We start from the raw sequence: 23,302 nt of genomic DNA, 5'->3' as shown, positions 1-23,302 counted from the left end.
ATTAGTCTGAGACAAGTGAAAATCGAATGTTACGATATGGTTTTGTATTTATGGAGTCATAAGCATAAAGAATTGCATGCACATTATACTCTGCTGATTTACACATTATCCACAACTGCTAAACACTTTATGCCTTATAAAATCAAACATATTGCAGTACTTCCTTGATTAAAACAATTCAAAACTATAACCAAAATTTAAAAATGCAAACAGTAACTATCTATATAGTAAAGTAACTACAAAATACACTGTATATAAGTCATCTCTCACAAAGAGTATAGGACAAGTGAGAGTGCTCGATCCACACTGGCTATAACACCAGGTGTTGAACACTGTACAGTAACTACCACAGATAAAGTCAACTAATATTTCCAGCAACACGTCCACACACAGCCATATTGTATCACAGGTGTCAGAAGTATGTGTCGTGGACAAATATACATTATATGTGACATCATCTTCATATAACTATATATAACTATATCAATATAGCACTCATTATAACATAGATCAGATCATATTGTGTGGAGCTATATATAATATATAATACCACCTCACTTCCGGAATATCATACACAAATTCTTCATAACATATAATTTTTGGAGAGAGAGAGAGAGTGTGTGTGTGTGTGTGTGTGTGTGTGTGATATATATGATGATTTAAAGGTGGGGTCATGGTCACCCGTTTTGTTCTGAGGATTTTCTACATGACATGCAGGGGGTTCACTTATTTTGTACATACATTTAAAGGGATGGGTGATCCATTCACACTGTACATGCTTATCCATAAAAAATCACCATCATTCCCCAATTTCCATACATTATGAACGGTCCCTAAGTTAGATAATAAATCAGCAATCATGACAGTTGTGTATATCTACTATAAACTCAGATATTATCACTCATCACTGCACTGAAGACTGAGACCAAATGGTAAAAGTGGTTTTGACCCGGCTGTTGTATCTACCATCTTTGTCATACAACACTTTCTGGGAAATCAATGTTGCCAGATTCCTCTGTACACTCATGAGGTATCACAGGAGCTGATGCAGCTCGGTAATGAAACGTTAAACACACACAGAGATTCTAGCCTTGTTTGGCAGGTTTGGGGCGACAGCTCCGTTGATGAACAAAAAGTCTGTCCGGGTTGAATGTCCGCCCACAGTTGTCACAGGGAACAAGCGCAGCCTGCGCACTCTCCCATGCTGCCTGGTTCATGGCTTCAATGTCATAGGCGCCCTTTCCTGTAAATACAAACAGGAACTATCACCCAATCCAACACAATACCCGTCGGCACAAGCTAACATTCTGACTGTGTTTTGCAAAATGTCATCAAGAGAACTTCACTGAGACATCCTGTTAGCTGTGACACAATGCTTGAACTTGAAGAACTTCAGAACTAACAGTACATGCGTCCCTTTCTTCACAAGGCAAGCCTAATATATTACCTGTGTAACCAACTTAAATAGACAATGACAAATGACTAAGGTAAGTTTCTGTGAGCACATTAATAATAATAATAATAATAATTAGTCCATTTATATTGGTTCTACTGCATGAAGTGTCATGTAATTTTTGTAATTTATATTTATTCACTCTATCATCTCTCACAGAATTCAAGAAGAACCAGTATGTCTTAGCCACTTGAGCCCTGGTCAGTGAACATGAGTGAATGTGTGAAGTAATTTACACAGCTTTTTGCAATATTCCAGCAACAGCAAGGGACACCAGAAATGGGCTTCACACATGTACCCATGTGGGGAATCGAACACGGGTTTTCGGCATGTCTGACGAGCAAACACTTTAACCACTAGGCTAGCCAACCGCCCGAGCCCAACATGAACTCACAACATTACAAGATAATAATGACATATCTTAGATCTTGGCCGATCATGTCCGCAGATGGTCAATAGTTATTAGAATGTGTGAAACTCACCTCCAATACTTCTAACTTCAGGTTTCTTTGGTTTAGGGCGTCTCATGTTCGGTGGCAGTTTGTCATTCTCAATGTGCCATTTCTTCATGCACTGTGGTTCATGGATGGATATTGATTTGGTTCCGAATTCACGGCCACATATGTAACACACAACTGTGCGAGGTTTCTGTATCACAGCCGGCTTGGAGATGGGAGGAGGCTGGGAGGAAATGATTGAGAGTAAAACTTTGAAGCAAGTAAAACACATCATCAAAGGTTTAGTTTTTTCTCAAGGATATGGATCTCACTATACAGTTAGTATTCCTATTTGTATTAAAGGATGGACAGTGCAACATAGTTAACATAGATATCAACAATGTTTGGTCATTTTTATATAAGGCCAGACCAATTTTATTTCTTGTTTCACGGATCCGCCAGTTGTATTTTTTCAAGAATAAGAAAAGAAAAATTATTATTTTTTCCCCGCTCAAAAAATAAAATCCTAATGTTTTTATGGGGCAAAAATGTAAAAGGTTTTTTTTAATTGTTTTTTGCCCCATATACACTTCATAAATTGCAAAAAGTAAAATACTTTTAATATTTAGAAGGAATATTACTTTGACTGGTGATTTTATTTTCATTTTATTTCCCTACTGCCTTTAGGTTTTCTGGGGACAAAATTCTGTAAAACAAGAAACAAAATTGGTCTGAAGAAAACAAAAACTTGTGCACTAGCACTGAATCAGAATATTACCTCATTAGCAGCATTGGACTTGTTCATGCCAGGCCCGCCCCCCTTCCTGATGGTAGCAGTCTTTGGTCGGCATGCCCGCTGGTGGACAGCCAGTCGGTCTGGAGCAAACGTTCGGCCACAGTTTGGACACGGAACCAGCTGAGCTTTTGAAGCTTCCCATGCAGCCTCATTCATCTGATCCCTTGAATATCATTGTAACCATGGTTACTTGCAAATTAGTTATCAATATTGGTAAATATGGTTAATTTCTGACAAACGCCACATAAACATAGTGAGCTATGACATAGTGGGCTAAAGAGCACTGGTAATGAAAAGGTCATTCATGTAATAGAAAATACTGCTTGGTTACCACATTGAATCATTTCAAAGTATTTTAAAATGTAATCACAACTTGTGGTTATTGAAGATCTCAACCCAGATTATAGACTTTGGGTGACCAACATCAAGTTCTTATACCACTTAATGTGGAGGGGTCTGAAATGGTTTCTTTTCTTTTTCAAATTCACACATTGACAGCTATTATGATGTACATTAGAAAAAATCATGTGAATTATTGGAACAAATTCCATTCTGATTCTATATGAAGAAATATAAGGAAATACTATACATTGTACCCTTATCAACTTTTTCAATAAATGGAAGTACAGACATCTGTGATGTTTTCACAGTTAGAACATCTGGTTATATGATTATTATCTGCTCACCTGGTGAGTCTACCACCCCCAACTGCTTGTGGTTTCTTTGGGATTGGTCGCCGCAATTCTTTGGGCAGTTTTTGGTTTTCAATTTTCCATTTTTCAAGGCACTGAGGTTCATGTATGGGTAGAGACTTGGTTCCGAACTCCCTTCCACAGATATAGCAGACAACTGTGCGGGGACCCTTTTGAGCTGGAGGCTGACCACTGAATCCACTTTTACTGGCTGGAGGCCCTCCTTCACTTGGCCCATTCAGTGTCTGGGATGACATGTTTGGAGTGCCATTCTTAGGTTTGCAGGCTCTGAGATGAACTTGAAGTCTATCTGGATTGAATGTCCTTCCACAGTTTGGGCAGGGAACCAGATTAGCCTGGGCACTCTTCCATGCAGCCTCATTCATTGCCTCAGCATCTATTTTACCTCCTGCTTTTAGTACTTCTGGTTTCTTCGGCTCCGGTCGACGTTTGCTCTCTCGGAAGTTTGTCATTTTCAATTTTCCACTTTTCCAAACATTTTGGTTCATGAATTCCCACTGAGGCTTTTCCAAACTGACGACCACATATATAACATAAAACAAACCTTGGTCCTTTGGAAGCAGGAGGGTTTGCTGCCTGTGGTTTCTTCTTGTCAGAAGTAAAAGTGGATTGTCGGTTTCCAACATGTGGTCTAGAGCCCACCTGCGATCTGCTTGATAACCTGGAGGATGGGGTTTTCGGCGCTGGCTGCTCTCAAGATCAACGGAGCTGTTCATATTGATGACATTTGGACTTGACAGGGTAGCGGTTCCTGGTCTTGACCCTCCATCATTTGCTCCTGTTCCTTCTCCTCCCTTTTTCTTCAGAGGCATCATTGGTTTACCAGGTTTACAACTTCGCTGGTGGACAGGCAGTCTGTCAGGGTTAAATGTCCTACCACAATTTTCACACTCAGCTAGATTTGACTGAGCACTCTGCCATGCCATTTCATTGAAACGCTCTGCATCATATTTTCCACTGCCACCTATTGTAGGAAGGATTTCTGGCTTCTGAGGAGCTTTCCTTCTCATCTGTTTTGGTAAATTGTTATTTTCAGCGTGCCACTTCTTTAAGCACTGTGGTTCATGAATAGAAATAGATTTAGACCCAAACTCTCGGCCACAGATATAGCACACAACTGTGGTAGGTTTCCTTGCCATCATCAACTCTTGTCTCTACAGCTATCTGAAAAGAATTAGAAAGCAAATGTCATAACAACAAATTAATGACATTGACAACCATTACACCTAATACGAGTGTAAAGCTATTTTTCTGTAACTGGTAATGATCCTATTGTTCCAATATACATGACATGGGCAAGCCCCAACTGTTGTTGCATTAATCCCTTGTTAAGCCATCTTTAATTAGCTTGGTAGCCATGTCGTTCTTTGTGGAGGGTCTTTAATCATAGTACTTAATCCTAGAGATTACTTTCAGGCCATATATTTAACAGGAGGTTTCTTGGTACAAAATACTGTCGGCAAAATAGGTGTAGTCTGAAGCCCACATTAAACCTCAAGTCACCATCGTACTTAAATGCAATCACAGAGGTAGAGGGAGTCATGGATCCTGACCAAACCTCCATCCTTGATACTTGATAGTCCTCCAAATGCCAATATCACCTGTACCATATTGTCATTCCATACACTGCCCTATATATCTTAGACAAACAGTTTGAATAGATTTGAAGTCACATCCAACCAGTCATTGTGAATTGACTTTTTTTGTATTATTTGAAAAGGCATTTTGATTGACATAGAAACCTGAGGTATATGCATATCTAGCTATCTTGGAGGGGCAGACATAAACAATCGAGTGGCAAAAACGTCATCTCGTGATTTAAAATTCCAACACATTAACAGTTCTATTTTGAAAATAACATGTTACCCAACATTATTTAATCAAATAATACAAAATGCTAAGAGTAACGTTACCTGTCCATACATGGACTGGTTAAATCCCTCCATGCAGCCACAAAACCATAATCCCGATAATTTCATCCACACCGAGCGCCCATCATGAATCACTCAAGTCCTGGCAACGCCAAATGACTTGTGATCAGTTTGAACTCAGTATGACATGGGATCATGGGCTACCAGTATCTGGTATCCTGTGAAATATGTATCACGCAAGCCGTTAACGCCTCTCACCTATGTAGAAAATCGATCTCACAGATTATGTTATGCTCACATATTGCTAACGGTATCTATTGACAGTAAAACCGTCAAAATATTTGTATCCTATGTAAACATCTTCCCTGGTTACGTCGCCCGCCATGTTGTATTCATGAGATCACGTGACAACACGGTCCCAATGGTACTATTTATAAACCTACAGATATATTTAAGATAGACAGTATGACTATTCGCCGACTATCCTTATTCCGTTTAGACAACGCACCAAACACAAACTAACTCTTGACCATCTTGATATTTATGAATAGGTAAACCAAACTGTCTGAAACGAAACTTGTTTCCATCTAAAGCGCTACGCTTATGAACTAAACCACCAGTTCAATTAGCTCTTTAGTTTCCGGAGGTAAGAAAATGCAACACGGAAATGGCTAAATCTTCGTCTGCTAGCACCGCAGTTCCTAACTTAAAAGATTATGTTTTCACGGAGAAACTTGGCAGTGGAACCTATGCCACGGTGTACAAAGCCTATAGAAAGGTATCGATCGTAGTCCCGTCAATGTTTTGTTGTTTTCAAGTATCTATTTAAACTAATCTATCCGTGCAACGCTAAGTTTTGAAAGCTCTGGACAGCGCTTTTCTTGAAAGTTTGTTATCAATATATATGGTTATGATCATCAAGGACAATGCATGGAGTGTAGTTGGTCATCATCACATGCATTTCGTTATGCAGTGTCACTTTGCAGTGTTATGTTTTCAGCTATATACAAGGAAACTTCATCTAATATAAAATTGTAGTTTGTTTGCCGTAACTATGAGAGTTATCATTAACAGGTTTTAACACTATTTTGAAGTATTTTCATTAAAAAGACGAATTGTATACGTCTTTGATTGAAATCATAAAACATCGTATTACTGTGTATCCCAGTGCTGTACCCTATGAACAATTTCGATATTGACTTGTCACTTCACAGACAGGGGTGGAATTAACTTTAAAATTGCTAGTGTACTCCGGTACAATGGCACGTGTAAAATCACTTGCCCTGGTAATTTTTCCACTATACCGGCCTATTTTCTTCTTGATTTTTAAATAAACAACATAATTAACATTGGAAAGTCAACTGGACACCAGTACAGCATGATATACAAATTTGCTTGCCCGACAGAAAAAACACTAGACTGGGACGTCGGGCAATGGGTTATTTCCACCCCTGCACAGTGAGAGCTGTGAGCTGTGCCATTAATAGATCCCCGATCCAAATCTGCAACACTCTTTTCATGCTTCAGCAAAGTGAATGTATCATGATCTAAAGTCATATGCCGTGCAGTTCACTTCCCAAGACTTCGCATTCAAACAGGTGTTATCATGGGACCCTCTGTTATCGCGGTAGTTAATGTTTTCGCCATCGGGATTATGAACGGCTACTAACATTTGGCATTTTATATATATTTTCAGTTGACTGAAGTTTAATCTTCATTTCTGTCACAAACAATGTGGCACATAGTTGCAACTCTATATGATCGCAGCAATCGTGGAAATTGAAGCAACTTTATTATCGCGGTATTGCTATTTTCTTCCTATGGCACGTGGTACAAGCAAATGACACTGTGAAACGCTTACTAAGGGACCGTTCATAAATTATGGCTGTGGGGTGATGATGATTTTAAGGGGGGGTCACCCATTTTGTTCTTGTAAGATAGGGGGGATCATCAATTTTGTACACACATTCTAGGGGGAGTCAGCTATTTTGTACATGAAAATATTTTTAAAATTATGCTTAAAAATTATGGGGGATGGTGGGTCATTGATTTTGTACATGACATGTCGGGGGTGGGGGTGGGAGGTCACTTACTTTGTACATAAATCTTAGGGGGGTTCATTCACATTGTACATGCTTCTCCATAAAAAACCATCATCATCACACTCCACCCACCATAAATTATGAACAGTCCCTAAGACAAGTAACAAATCTAAATAGTTTGATTATTTAAAACTATTTAGGAATTTCATTCACATTAGTAATATCATCATGTTTTTAACCAAAACATCTGAAACGTCAATTCATTTGGATACAAGAAAACAATAATGTAACAAAATAATGTTTTGCCGCCTTAAAACATACAATACAATTTGCTGCCGTGTGCAGGGTGACGTTGCATAATACGTCACTTCCTGTTATATTTTTAGGACAGAAAATATGCAAATGCCCTTATAGTTGTCGCAGGATTACTCTTGACTAAGTCAATTTTGATTAATGCTAGATGTAATGGCAGCAGGGGTCATACTAGTTTCAAAATGTTCCAAAACTTACTGAAAAGATGAATACATTAATATTTCTGTGATTAGACATGAGATTCCAATGAAATAAATGACTTTTTCAAGAGCAATGGATTTATTTTACGTAATTTGCATATGTACACAGGCAATGCGGGGCATGGTGTTTCTGCTTTCCCGATGTTTTCACGTACCGCGATAACAGAGAGTTCCAGTGTACAATAATTTAGATTATGCAACAATTTAGTTACTTATGGAGTTGGAAACAACCTTGAACAAAATTCAAAAGCCTCTAGCACCTCACTCCAGCTCCATCTATTGTTGTAGACAGTCATAAGAAGCCTATGCACAATTTTTTTGCCCTGGCTGACCACGTGACGGTCTCTTAAGTCATTCTCTTTTTTGTCACTGTTGAGTAAAGGTGACCTGCCAAAGATAGAAAAAATTTCCATCAGATAATTCCAGGTATCTGTAGATGTTTTGTAGTTAGATATCATGTTTATCTAAGAAGTTTTCTATAAAGAACAAGCAGAAAGGGGAAGGAAAAGGCATTTCTGTGCTACATGTAAACAGATGTTTTCAGCATATGACCATCACATTGCATGCAGTGACTGCAAGGTATTTCAGTTGGACCTGATACTCTATGATAAAGATTCCCCTATCCAAGATGAGTTCGCCAAATCCTACGCCTCCAGATGATAGCTTGGTGGATGATTCCTTGTGTCCCTTTCTCGGGAGGCCAATATCACTTTCTGGGTACACCATGTCCTTCTTGGATACCTGCTGCTACGTTAACATCAGGAGTGGTCATTGTGACAGGATTGGCAAATCCTACTGGTTCATCCATCCCTGCTCAGGGTTCATTGTTCCCTACAGACGATTCGCTGATAGCTTCAGTTGGTTTGTCGAACAATCCACCAAGTTCGTCAGTCCATCTGATCAGTTCATTGATCCAGTCTACTTCGATGACCCTCACTCACGCTGCTACTTGGAAAAGGCCCACATATGAGATGCTATTGTCCTTATTCATGGAGGCATGATCGGCCAGATTCCCTACATTTTGGGATATATGACTGCTGACAGGTGACATGGCCCCCAACATCACAGCAGGTGGGATGAGTATTTCAAGCTAGAACTCGTTCGTCAGCCCTGGTTAACAAAATATCTTTTTAATGATGCCATCTGATCCATCCTGGTCAAGGTCCACAAGGAAACTCATTTTGAAGTGTCCGTAGAATTGCTTACACTGAAGTCCTTACACTGGAGGCATCTGGTTTTGAGGGACTAACTCTACAGAGGCAGAGGAGGAACAAAATAACATTTCTCAAGCAGCATGCATCACCAGGACAGTCCAGTCACAACACATTATTATATGGGTCATTGTCAAAATTGGTAGGATTTTCAAATCATTATTACAGTAAAATCAAACTCCTGAAAATTGATTTAGTTTTTATTCAAATGAAATCTCAAATACTTAATTATTCAATAATACAAACATGAAAATCTTTTAAAGATGGCATTACACAGCTTTTTTTAATCAAACTTGAAGGTAAAAACTATTATCATGAATCTTGAAAGTGTTATTTTGTATCTTTCATTTATTTACCACAAAATAATTGCATTTTTCTAAAACATAATTATGCATATAGCTTTCAACAGGTAAAATTGTCTAAAATAAACATCAGCTACTAAGCCCAGGACATCTTTTGATGACACCAGCATAAAGAGGAGTGTTTCATGTATTATCATGAATTAATTAGAGCAGTCAATTAACACCAGTAACGGTTAGGACAATAGTGGTAACGGTTTGGACAGGAATGGTAACGGGCTGGACATAAAGCTTAAACAATTTAATTCAACATAGAAACAGGTAACATGAAAGGAAAAAAATGATATCATTTACTTCAATTGCTAACCCTATTTTGGACAGACAGTGAAATGTGTATTAGAAATTGTAACTTGTAACAAATGTGACATGTTTTCTTCCATGCTGTGGTAACGGTTTGGACATTTGTTATATCAATATGAAACTTGTGAATGAATTTAGGCTTTTGAATAAAAACAAACTGTAGCTTCTAAAGAATAGAAAAACACACCTGTCTAGGTTGAAAATCACTTATAATCTAAAGAAGAGTGCAATTGGGGAACGAAAATTGAATGAATAGTAACGGTTGTGACATTATTGGTAACGGTCAGGACATCAGTGTAACAAACAAATGTTATCCCTCTAAAAAGTTGCAAAAGATTAAATTCTGAAAGGTACTGCAACAACTATGATACTGTACACATGGTCATGCTACACAGGCCACTGCATAGATATCATTTTGCTGTTGATATTATGGTGCAATATTAGTCTCCACGAAATATACTTCTTTCATTCACTCGGATACCTTTAGTTTTTGTTAATCGTGAGATGGTAACACATATTTATCAAATACAAAGGTTTGGCCAACATATTAGCACCTAGCAAATATTCAAAGTAAATGGTAGCCTTACATATCTCACAGTTAAAGTTAAAACAGTTTACACCCAAAAAAAATTTAAAGGTTGGAATACTGAAAGTTGTTTACCGTTACTACATTTTGTCCAAACTGTTACCATAGATGTCCTAACCGTTACCTTTAATTCATAAAAACTATAGATCTTATAGAAAATAGAAACTTAACGTGGTTTTTATTATTTAAAGCAGATAGATAAGTAAATAGAAAACACACCATGGAACATATTCTTTAAAATTGAAATTTATTAAAGATATGTCCAGACTGTTACTATTATTTGTCCAACCGTTACTAGAGACTGTGTTTTTTATGCTACTACATCAAAACTCCTTTGAACAGTAAAAGTCAATGCTTAAACTTATCTTAACCCTTAAAGTAATTATAAATTTGTTTTATTTCAAATATTAATGAACAACGTTTTGAAATACAAATCATTTTGTCCAGACCGTTACAAGGACTGTCCAAACCGTTACTTTGCAGAATGGTAACGGTTTGGACAGTAACGGTCAAGACAATTTGTAAGTAAATCTAAAATAAAAAAAATGAATGATCCCTAAAAGATTTCAAAGGACATGCCTTCCACCTCTTCCATTTCTGGGCAACATATCCGTTGAAATTTTAAAAAACAAAATGTGTTGAATTTCATTATTTCATCTGCTGTCACATGCACAGGGGCTAGCTCAAGCAGACACAGGAAGTTGAATTACAATCCAGCTCCAGGGGGAAATTATTGCAGGAAGTTCATACACTGGTAACGGTCAGGACACAAAATCACAGGACAAGCATGTTACAATTTGTAGAAAAAAACTTTTTTAAGTTAAAAAAAAATTAAATGCAGTTTGAGTATGCCTGTTCAATCCTAATTGGCATAATATGAATTAGTTTGTTTATTTGCATTTAAATTTACATTATTTGTGAACATTGATATTAGGACCGTCACCTCCGGACAGAGCAAATCTGCCAATTTTGACCCTAAAATGTGGCTAAATATAAATTTCAAAATGACAAGACTAATGATATACCACATTTACTGACTAGTAAACATCTAAATATGTTTTCTAGCACAAAAAATCCTTTTAAGTTAACAGAGGTTTTTTTTATTTGGAACGGACAGAAAATCCTACCAATTTTGAAAATGACCCATATAGTCAGGAAATCAGGAGTATTTTCTCAGACTGTCAAAATTAGCCATTTCAAAACTTGTTGCTGACATTTGTTCCAACCTCATATAACCCAGTGTTTCTGCTGTCATTTTTTACAGCTGTACATTGTGACCCGGCTAGCATTTCGAATACCAGTCGTTTGTAAATTTCACTGGACAAGTGATCATGCTTTTCATTATGCGCATGACCTTGCACCCAAACAACCAATCAGAAATGTAGAGGGTATCGCAATGCGTCAATGCCGCTATTTTTAGCCTGGGATTTTCCAAAACTGCTATTTTTTATTTGACACCTCGGTGTCATTGTGAAAACATAATCTTTTTTAGGAGAAATAAAATTGACAGAGGTAATTAGAACATTGATTTTAAAATTTGCTAGACACGATGACCAACAGCTTTTGAAATTACCGGACATTCTAACTTTGTACCAGTCAAAGTCCAGTAAATACTGGATAAGGGAAACACTGATAATCTGGAGACTGAAGAACATTACGTCAAGATTGATACTCTGCAGATATATCTGGGTGTCAATAGCAACAGCCGATGAAGTAGTTAAGCATTGATTATTCACTGTTATGGGAATATACAAATACAGAATTAATGAAGATTTCTCATGGGATCTGTTTTCATATGAACAGTATCTTCAGTATAATCAGGGATTTACTTTGGTCTATCCCAGGAGACTCTCAGTAAGATTTGGGCCCCAGGCAGGTTGCCTGTATACTGCTCCTCTTGATTTCACAGATTTCTACTGATGTCGTATTTAAGAAATACACTTCGCTCTACCACCATGTATAGTGTAATAAAACACACTTTTGCCCTGAACTATTATAGTTAAAGCACGAGGACGCTTTGGCGTCCGAAAGTGCTTTAACGCTATAATAGTTCAGGGCTTAAAGTGTGTTTTATTACACTATACATGGTGGTAGGGCTAAGTGTTTCTTTCTAAGATGCCAAATTTAATACTTTCTAAAGATAATTACGATTAATTTAAGGCAGAAAACAAACGACGGTGTCGGGTGACCTAAATTAAGAATCCTCGCGACAGGGCTAACTGGTGCTATGTTCTATTGATGTGTCTGCCCCCCTACGCTAAGACGAACGCTACCAGAAAAACAAATGATAACAGTTTGATGACGGTTTACGCTCAGATTAAATATCTTCTCTGAATTATTTTAATTACATCTGTCATTAACGTGAAACCATATGGGGCAATATGAACGCTGCATTTCTACTACCAGCGTAAGTTTAGATCAGTACATCCAGAGGAAGTTGAGTAGTCAAGTTTACATTCCACAATTGCATTGTGGAATGTAAACATTACTTAACGCTACCGCGTCGCTGAAAACTTGTGAGTCGAAATGACACATTTTAACCGTCCGTGAAAACATAAACGTAATGTTTCCACCAGTGATGTTAGCTGCGTGAAGCAACAGCAAACCAAGAAACTGGATGCAACGGTGTAGTTTACTGTAGGATGTCGTACGAGGCGATGACAACTGACATGCATCTTGACGTCGCTGACATTGTGACGTAATGTAAAATGGTTCGATTACGAGGGGGCACACTAGAATGGCGCAGTGACGGGATAACGTCATTCAATTGTTACGTCATCAAAAAACTATACCTTTATTGTGTGATAATGTATTTTTTTTCGATTGTTCTAACCGCTAGGCATCTTAGAACTCTGCATAGATTTCAGTGTAAGAGTGAATAAAAGCAAACACTGACATGCTGAACCTGGATTGTATTTCTTACCAAAATAACATGCTAGTTATGTAAGTTGAAATGTACAATTTTGATCAAAATTAATTATTTAAACAGCCATACCTTCTTAGATCTGACAGGACTTGCTGTGTTGGTAAATTCATCCATTTCCAATCAGTAGGAGTAAAGAATGCAACATTTTGTGTCCCATGAAACTTGTAACATTTTATATGCAATAACTACAGTTATAACACACTCAAAGGGACCACTAATTTTAGTTTGTTGTAACCATTGTAAGTTACATGCATTTCGGGGGGCGGTGGGGTAGTCTAGTGGTTAAAGCGTTAGCTCGTCACGCCGAAGACCCGGGTTCGAATCCCCACATGGGTACAATGAGTGAAGCCCATTTCTGGTGTCCCCCACCGTGATATTGCTGGAATATTGCTAAAAGCGGCTTAAAACCAAACTCAGTCAGTCAGTACATGCATTTTGACTAAAATGTACAAAAAGTTGTTAGGACTCAATAAACATTTTGTTATGCTGTACTTGAAAGTCAGCAATCATTGGTTAACTCATTTCAACCAAAAGTGTTTGGTTTCATATCTCTTCCTCCTATTTAGAGTTACATCCATTGGGGACACCAGAATCCTATGATCATGGGTAGTTCACCCTAGTTATGCTGGTTTTATCCTAGTGGTGATAATCTCAGACCTGCATGTCCTTCCTTCCACTCTTTGTAATAAAAACTGCATAACTGTTGAATTTGGCAAGTGAGTGAGTGGTATGGTTTCACATGGCTTTTAGCAACATTCCAGCAATATCCAACTGGGACATCAGAAATGGGCTTCAAACATTGTACCCATGTAGGGAATTGAGCCCAGGTGAACAGCATGACGAGTGAACACTTTGACCACTAGGCTACCCCACCACACTGGACAGACACTCTCAAGTGTTGTGCTTTCAGGCTTTTATTCAAGAATTGTTTTGTGAATGTCACTTTACTATCCAGATGTGTTTCATATCACAGTGAGTCCTTATATCCATATGTGCTATTTGCTTGTGATTTTATTCACAGTGATTGCTGTTTCAGATAGGTATTCGAGAAGTTGTGGCAATAAAATGTGTATTGAAGTCCAGTTTAAATAAGGCCTCAACAGAGAATCTCCTCACTGAGATTGAGCTGCTGAAGAAGCTGAAGCATCCAAATATTGTAGAGTTGAGAGACTTCCAGGTGGGTTATAGACAAGACATCCTAGTGTTATCAGTACAGGTATATATTGTAGAGTTGAGAGACTTCCAGGTGGGTTATAGACAAGACATCCTAGTGTTATCAGTACAGGTATATATTGTAGAGTTGAGAGACTTCCAGGTGGGTTATAGACAAGACATCCTAGTGTTATCAGTACAGGTATATATTGTAGAGTTGAGAGACTTCCAGGTGGGTTATAGACAAGACATCCTAGTGTTATCAGTACAGGTATATATTGTAGAGTTGAGAGACTTCCAGGTGGGTTATAGACAAGACATCCTAGTGTTATCAGTACAGGTATATATTGTAGAGTTGAGAGACTTCCAGGTGGGTTATAGACAAGACATCCTAGTGTTATCAGTACAGGTATATATTGTAGAGTTGAGAGACTTCCAGGTGGGTTATAGACAAGACATCCTAGTGTTATCAGTACAGGTATATATTGTAGAGTTGAGAGACTTCCAGGTGGGTTATAGACAAGACATCCTAGTGTTATCAGTACAGGTATATATTGTAGAGTTGAGAGACTTCCAGGTGGGTTATAGACAAGACATCCTTGTGTTATCAGTACAGGTATATATTGTAGAGTTGAGAGACTTCCAGGTGGGTTATAGACAAGACATCCTAGTGTTATCAGTACAGGTATATATTGTAGAGTTGAGAGACTTCCAGGTGGGTTATAGACAAGACATCCTAGTGTGTTATCAGTACAGGTATATATTGTAGAGTTGAGAGACTTCCAGGTGGGTTATAGACAAGACATCCTAGTGTTATCAGTACAGGTATATATTGTAGAGTTGAGAGACTTCCAGGTGGGTTATAGACAAGACATCCTAGTGTTATCAGTACAGGTATATATTGTAGAGTTGAGAGACTTCCAGGTGGGTTATAGACAAGACATCCTAGTGTTATCAGTACAGGTATATATTGTAGAGTTGAGAGACTTCCAGGTGGGTTATAGACAAGACATCCTAGTGTTATCAGTACAGGTATATATTGTAGAGTTGAGAGACTTCCAGGTGGGTTATAGACAAGACATCCTAGTGTTATCAGTACAGGTATATATTGTAGAGTTGAGAGACTTCCAGGTGGGTTATAGACAAGACATCCTAGTGTTATCAGTACAGGTATATATTGTAGAGTTGAGAGACTTCCAGGTGGGTTATAGACAAGACATCCTAGTGTTATCAGTACAGGTATATATTGTAGAGTTGAGAGACTTCCAGGTGGGTTATAGACAAGACATCCTAGTGTTATCAGTACAGGTATATATTGTAGAGTTGAGAGACTTCCAGGTGGGTTATAGACAAGACATCCTAGTGTTATCAGTACAGGTATATATTGAAGATCTCATCGAGATTGCTTCATACAGGTATATATTGTACAATCATCTCCAGGTGGGTTATAGACAAGACATCCTAGTGTTATCAGTACAGGTATATATTGTAGAGTTGAGAGACTTCCAGGTGGGTTATTGACAGACATCCTAGTGTTATAACATGATGCAACTATATTGTAGAGTTGAGAGACTAATATATCATATAGACAAGACATCCTAGTGTCTTCAGTACAGGCATATCATTGTAGAGTTTTTCAGTTAGTGAAGTGAGTTATAGACAAGACATCCTAGTGTTTTCAGTACAGGTATATTGTAGAGTTGAGAGACTTCCAGGTGGGTTATAGACAAGACATCCTAGTGTTATCAGTACAGGTATATATTGTAGAGTTGAGAGACTTCCAGGTGGGTTATAGACAAGACATCCTTGTGTTATCAGTACAGGTATATATTGTAGAGTTGAGAGACTCCAGGTGGGTTATAGACAAGACATCCTAGTGTTATCAGTACAGGTATATATTGTAGAGTTGAGAGACTTCCAGGTGGGTTATAGACAAGACATCCTAGTGTTATCAGTACAGGTATATATTGTAGAGTTGAGAGACTTCCAGGTGGGTTATAGACAAGACATCCTAGTGTTATCAGTACAGGTATATATTGTAGAGTTGAGAGACTTCCAGGTGGGTTATAGACAAGACATCCTAGTGTTATCAGTACAGGTATATATTGTAGAGTTGAGAGACTTCCAGGTGGGTTATAGACAAGACATCCTAGTGTTATCAGTACAGGTATATATTGTAGAGTTGAGAGACTTCCAGGTGGGTTATAGACAAGACATCCTAGTGTTATCAGTACAGGTATATATTGTAGAGTTGAGAGACTTCCAGGTGGGTTATAGACAAGACATCCTAGTGTTATCAGTACAGGTATATATTGTAGAGTTGAGAGACTTCCAGGTGGGTTATAGACAAGACATCCTAGTGTTATCAGTACAGGTATATATTGTAGAGTTGAGAGACTTCCAGGTGGGTTATAGACAAGACATCCTAGTGTTATCAGTACAGGTATATATTGTAGAGTTGAGAGACTTCCAGGTGGGTTATAGACAAGACATCCTAGTGTTATCAGTACAGGTATATATTGTAGAGTTGAGAGACTTCCAGGTGGGTTATAGACAAGACATCCTCCTAGTGTTATCAGTACAGGTATATATTGTAGAGTTGAGAGACTTCCAGGTGGGTTATAGACAAGACATCCTAGTGTTATCAGTACAGGTATATATTGTAGAGTTGAGAGACTTCCAGGTGGGTTATAGACAAGACATCCTAGTGTTATCAGTACAGGTATATATTGTAGAGTTGAGAGACTTCCAGGTGGGTTATAGACAAGACATCCTAGTGTTATCAGTACAGGTATATATTGTAGAGTTGAGAGACTTCCAGGTGGGTTATAGACAAGACATCCTAGTGTTATCAGTACAGGTATATATTGTAGAGTTGAGAGACTTCCAGGTGGGTTATAGACAAGACATCCTAGTGTTATCAGTACAGGTATATATTGTAGAGTTGAGAGACTTCCAGGTGGGTTATAGACAAGACATCCTAGTGTTATCAGTACAGGTATATATTGTAGAGTTGAGAGACTTCCAGGTGGGTTATAGACAAGACATCCTAGTGTTATCAGTTATACAGGTATATATTGTAGAGTTGAGAGACTTCCAGGTGGGTTATAGACAAGACATCCTAGTGTTATCAGTACAGGTATATATTGTAGAGTTGAGAGACTTCCAGGTGGGTTATAGACAAGACATCCTAGTGTTATCAGTACAGGTATATATTGTAGAGTTGAGAGACTTCCAGGTGGGTTATAGACAAGACATCCTAGTGTTATCAGTACAGGTATATATTGTAGAGTTGAGAGACTTCCAGGTGGGTTATAGACAAGACATCCTAGTGTTATCAGTACAGGTATATATTGTAGAGTTGAGAGACTTCCAGGTGGGTTATAGACAAGACATCCTAGTGTTATCAGTACAGGTATATATTGTAGAGTTGAGAGACTTCCAGGTGGGTTATAGACAAGACATCCTAGTGTTATCAGTACAGGTATATATTGTAGAGTTGAGAGACTTCCAGGTGGGTTATAGACAAGACATCCTAGTGTTATCAGTACAGGTATATATTGTAGAGTTGAGAGACTTCCAGGTGGGTTATAGACAAGACATCCTAGTGTTATCAGTACAGGTATATATTGTAGAGTTGAGAGACTTCCAGGTGGGTTATAGACAAGACATCCTAGTGTTATCAGTACAGGTATATATTGTAGAGTTGAGAGACTTCCAGGTGGGTTATAGACAAGACATCCTAGTGTTATCAGTACAGGTATATATTGTAGAGTTGAGAGACTTCCAGGTGGGTTATAGACAAGACATCCTAGTGTTATCAGTACAGGTATATATTGTAGAGTTGAGAGACTTCCAGGTGGGTTATAGACAAGACATCCTAGTGTTATCAGTACAGGTATATATTGTAGAGTTGAGAGACTTCCAGGTGGGTTATAGACAAGACATCCTAGTGTTATCAGTACAGGTATATATTGTAGAGTTGAGAGACTTCCAGGTGGGTTATAGACAAGACATCCTAGTGTTATCAGTACAGGTATATATTGTAGAGTTGAGAGACTTCCAGGTGGGTTATAGACAAGACATCCTAGTGTTATTATCAGTACAGGTATATATTGTAGAGTTGAGAGACTTCCAGGTGGGTTATAGACAAGACATCCTAGTGTTATCAGTACAGGTATATATTGTAGAGTTGAGAGACTTCCAGGTGGGTTATAGACAAGACATCCTTGTTATATATGTTATATGTCATACTTTACACAGAAATTTACTTCGTTCTGATGTAGGGTAGGTTATTTTGAAGTATTGTGTATAAGGGAATAATAATGGGTGAATATACCAGTCTATTATGACATGTAACTTAATGATGAAATATAGTATTTATCTGGAAACATGAAATAATTAGAGAAAGCTGTTATTTGAATCAAGTGAAGTAACACTTACTCTGAAGTACTGTCAGTCTCCCTCGGTAGTTCACTGTGGTGAGAATCAGTAGATATCAGCATGTCCATGTAACACTGCCCTGTCCTCCTCCTCAGTGGGATGATTCCTACATCTACCTGATCATGGAACACTGCAGCGGTGGGGACTTCTCACACTTCATACGCAAACGCCGTCGTCTACCTGAACATCTGGTGAAAAGGTTTCTGCAGCAACTAGGTATGTTATATTTTTACAGCCCATTTTCAATCTAATTATCAGTGTTTGTTTGTCAGCTAGTGGGTTTTGCTAAAGTGGTAAACAATTAAGGACTTTTATTTCCATAGTAAGCTCATAAGCCTTGATGTGTTTGTCTGTTGTTTAATGTTTGATTCAGCAATATTCCAGCTATATGGCAGCGGTCTGTAAATCTAACCCAGAACTACACAGGTCATGATAGGATTGAAACAGTGTCCTTCACTCACTCCACTTCACCCAACCAGACCAACCCTCCCGCCTATTCATTCACTTACTCTGTGATGTTACTGAAATACTTTCCTAACAGGCACCATGCCCAGCTCACTCTTTCAATCACTCATTCATTCAGGAAGGAAGGAAGGAAGGCTCACTCAGGAAGCCCCACTCAGAAAACCTAGATCCAACTCTGATGTTACTAAGCAGTGTTTTGTCTACAGAACATGTGTCACATTGTCAACTTTCAAATTAACTTTGGACAAAATTATCCATCTTTCTATCCATATATCCATGTATTTATCCATCTCCTCCAGTCAGGTCATGGCTTGCTCAAACTATAGTTTGGCATGAAATGCATGTGGACCCGTTTTTTTGTAAATATCTCTTCATCCAATGACCCAATCGATCTCAAACTGTGCAAGTGGATGTTTTGTCAGACAACCTAATCACATTGTAAATCACCGATTTTATGCATTTGTATTAAAGAATCTGTCTATGTAACTGTCAACAAAATAAACAGCAGAACGCAGATGGCTTGCAGAGGGAGGGAGCCAATGACCTGTAACAGCGGCAGTGTTGGGTCATAAAGGTCAACGTTCGTCAATGTAGGTCAGCTATGCACCTGACAGGTATGAAGAGGTGTCACAGGTCGTGAATAGGGTAAAGTGGGTGCCAGCTGTTAACCATCATACGGAGTTTGTTTCTCTGAGTTGTTCAACATTAACCACAAAACCCATTAGTGAGAATTATTCTGTAGGTTAAAATCTTTAAATTTTGCAAATAGCCGGCGAATGACATCTCTGATGACCCTGATGTTAAAAGAATCTAACTTTGGATGCCTACCTTTTTGTACAAGGTTTTGTTTATTGGTTGTTGGTTTATTTTTCACAATTTTTAGCACAATGTTCTTTTTCATGCCAAGAGCAAAAGTTGTACATTTCATGTAATCTGACACCTTATAAATCGGTTTGCTACGTTTGCCCTCTTTTTAAAAAACATTCAACACATTTCTAATTAAACGTTTAGCATCATCTGAATAAGCTTTCATGATGACAGCTAGAAGTAGTCAATGTGAATGATCCAAACGGTCTATCACTGTGCAGTGCGTAGGTAACTATCATGAACTGCACGTGCATTTGCCTTTATGACCCAACACTGCCGCTGTTACAGGTCATTGGCTCCCTCCCTCTGCAAGCCGTCTGCGTTCTGCTGTTTATTTTGTTGACAGTTACATAGACAGATTCTTTAATACAAATGCATAAAATCGGTGATTTACAATGTGATTAGGTTGTCTGATAAAACATCCACTTGCACAGTTTGAGATCGATTGGGTCATTGGATGAAGAGATACATGTATTTACAAAAGAACAGGTCCACATGCATTTCATGCCAAACTATAGTAAGGGTGTAGTAAATCAAATATTAAGTAGTTACAGAATGAATGTGTGTATTTCACTATTTGTCAGTGTTACAATGTCTTTATCTCACTGTATGTGTAACTATGTTGAAGTTCAGTATTGTGTTACGACCTGTTTCCATCACCTTCCACTTTAATCAGAGATCATTAACTACATGCGCTTTATGGACATTGACATGTGACTTTCATTTGCACGTTGGTTGCACATTGAACACATCAGAATGATTGTGTCTGTTGTTAGCGACATCAGTCATCAGTAATGCATGTTTACCTTTGATCTGGGGTATTGATTTATTTGGTCATTGTGTTTGCTCAATGAAAGACTTAGAGTACAGATGACATGTAGAGTGCTGTTTGAACAGCTTCACCTGTCTCTATTCTTGTCATATACTGATGTAGGTGTGTGCTGGATATATTGGAGAATCTATATCTAAATATACATTGTATTGCTACATTGTGGCCTTTAAGGTTTAATGATTGTGAAATAACTAAAGTACTGTCAGAAATGCTAGAAAAATGCTTTTTGACTTATATTTAAAATTCAGAGGTATTACAGTTACTTAAATAACAAATATCACTTTAAGAGACATCTTCCTAATGTAGACCGAGGAAATAAATTTTGAGACATGCCCTAAAATGTGTTTTTACAGATGAAAATACCAAACACTTAGAAAAATAAGGGGTAGTGGGACGTTATTAGATACAAACATTAACTGCCTGTGTTACGTCATCAGCATGTACGGTATTGACAGGTGAAATTGACACCTGAGCGCACGCTCAGGAGAAGGGTCATCTCAGTAGATGTTTTCTTCAAAATGTTGAATATGTGTACGTATAGTATACGTATTGGTTATGTAAGGGATCATGTGATATCCACATCCTAAATATATATATATATACATATATATGTGTGTGTGTGTGTGTGTGTGTGTGTGCGTGCGTGTGTGTTTGTTTTGAAATAAACATACGAATTACTGTACATTGGAAAGAATCCTATCACTTGTGTTATCTTATCGATTGATTGTAGAAATGTGAAACGTTATAATAAATGTTTTGCATGTCAACAGTATATTTCATTGCAAAAATATGGATGTAATTCGGTCAGTTTAATCTTGTTGTGAACATTGGCCAAAGATTTAACGAAGTCACTGGTGTAGCTTCTTTAGAATATATATATTCTTCTTCTCATAAAGTTTGTAGACCGCCCGTCTAAGTACTCCCTTGTCAAAGTTGTCAAGGATGGTTTACATCCCGGTTTTGCTTTTGAGACGGTCCCTGTCTTGTCTGATTTGTTTACAATATTGTAAACTTGTTGGTAAGACATACCAACAGCTCTGTAATAAACCCTTTCTAAACTAATGAAAGGTTTACCTCTGTCTTTTTCAAGCACAAAAAACTTATAAACCTTTGTAACAATCGACTGCAAATAGTTGGCCATAGTGGACGCTGTGATAAAGATGTGCATGCATGACTGGAAACTTATTTATCAAAGAAAGTTAATTAAAGATCGAAATGAGTAGTTTTAATGATGGGGTTTCATTTATAACAATGCCAATTAGTGATTTATGTATTTGTACCCCCCTAGATTTATATTAATATTTCTTCAATAAAGAAACGATAATTAAGTAAAGTAACACAAACATTCAACATTTATTTGTTTAAGAAAAATGTTAATTCATATTTTTACACCACCTGTATTATTTAGCATAAATGTAAAGACCATTTCAGATTTCTGTTGTTGAACTCTGAAAAAATCTTGAGTTGTTGTTTTGGTACCAAATTCTCTCCTGTAAACTGCCCTTTAAATGCATGGGAATGTTAAATCGATTGAAATAAAAATTAGGTACACTATAGGCGAGTTGATATATTGACAACATAGTACATTTATCACTTTTATAAAGATATTAAGGCTAAAAAGCATTTTCTAGCATTTCAGACAGTACTTTAGATTCTAGTTATACCAGGCCACTACACTGGATATGCTTGTATTATTTATACATCAGTGTAATCACCCAGAACACTGAGATAACAGACTGTGTTTGTGGTACTGTTATGATGGTGGCACATTGATTACTTCTGATGGTTGCCCTTACAATGACTGAGATAGTGATACAGAACACTGAGTGAGCAGCTAAGCGTTTAGGAAGCAGAGGAGAAATGCATAGAAAAATCTTTTTACTATTTCCAGGTGATATTACAAGAGAGTTGTACATAGTGTTGTTGATTATGGTGTGTATTATAGCATGAAATGATATTTGTGAATAACCTGTCAAGTGACCTTTTATCCCTTGTATTTTAGTTACTTTGACAATGAACCAAATTCATTATCTTCCTGTTGGTCTCTGACAAGTTAAACTTGAAGTATAATGTGTATGATTTAAAGGTAGACGAGGGGCCATAATTAGTGTCTATCTTGCTTTTAGAAAAAGAAATTATCATTTAGGAGATAAACATCATGTGTTGGTGAATTTCCCGGGTGTTATTGAGTATTTGAAGCACGGGAATTCATTTGGAACCGATGGCGTCAGCCGGAGGTTTCAAATGAAATATTCCCTTGCTTCAAATACTCAATAACACCCGGAAATTCGCCAACACATGATGTTTATCGAGATTGTAAACACAAAAGTAAACCGA

At 37.7% G+C, this 23,302-nt stretch overlaps 2 protein-coding genes across 2 annotated transcripts in view; one reads left to right on the top strand and one right to left on the bottom strand.

The window, feature by feature from the left end:
* Positions 1 to 748: 748 nt before the first annotated feature.
* Positions 749 to 5,844, bottom strand: LOC124259733 (zinc finger protein 474-like). Its single transcript, XM_046693923.1, has 5 exons — positions 5,313 to 5,844; positions 3,373 to 4,563; positions 2,669 to 2,849; positions 1,936 to 2,134; positions 749 to 1,243 (listed from the first exon to the last, which is right to left on the bottom strand). Exons 2-5 carry the CDS (start codon positions 4,539 to 4,541, stop codon positions 1,086 to 1,088), a joined length of 1,707 nt encoding a protein of 568 aa, XP_046549879.1. The 5' UTR covers positions 4,542 to 4,563; positions 5,313 to 5,844; the 3' UTR covers positions 749 to 1,085.
* A 73-nt stretch (positions 5,845 to 5,917) lies between these two features.
* LOC124259731 (serine/threonine-protein kinase ULK3-like) overlaps positions 5,918 to 23,302 on the top strand; it is a 60,943-nt gene continuing 43,558 nt past the window's right edge. Inside the window, exons 1-3 of the mRNA XM_046693921.1 lie at positions 5,918 to 6,048; positions 14,243 to 14,383; positions 18,897 to 19,017. Of these exons, the coding sequence (XP_046549877.1) occupies positions 5,938 to 6,048; positions 14,243 to 14,383; positions 18,897 to 19,017 (373 nt within the window). The 5' untranslated portion in view covers positions 5,918 to 5,937. The remainder of the gene's footprint in view (positions 6,049 to 14,242; positions 14,384 to 18,896; positions 19,018 to 23,302) is intronic.

This window comes from Haliotis rubra, unplaced genomic scaffold, assembly GCF_003918875.1.
Source record: "Haliotis rubra isolate DU_JTF1 unplaced genomic scaffold, ASM391887v1 Scf734, whole genome shotgun sequence".
Taxonomy (NCBI): domain Eukaryota; kingdom Metazoa; phylum Mollusca; class Gastropoda; order Lepetellida; family Haliotidae; genus Haliotis; species Haliotis rubra.
Note: the sequence above shows the minus strand (reverse complement) of the source record. Positions and strands in the feature narration are given on the sequence as shown.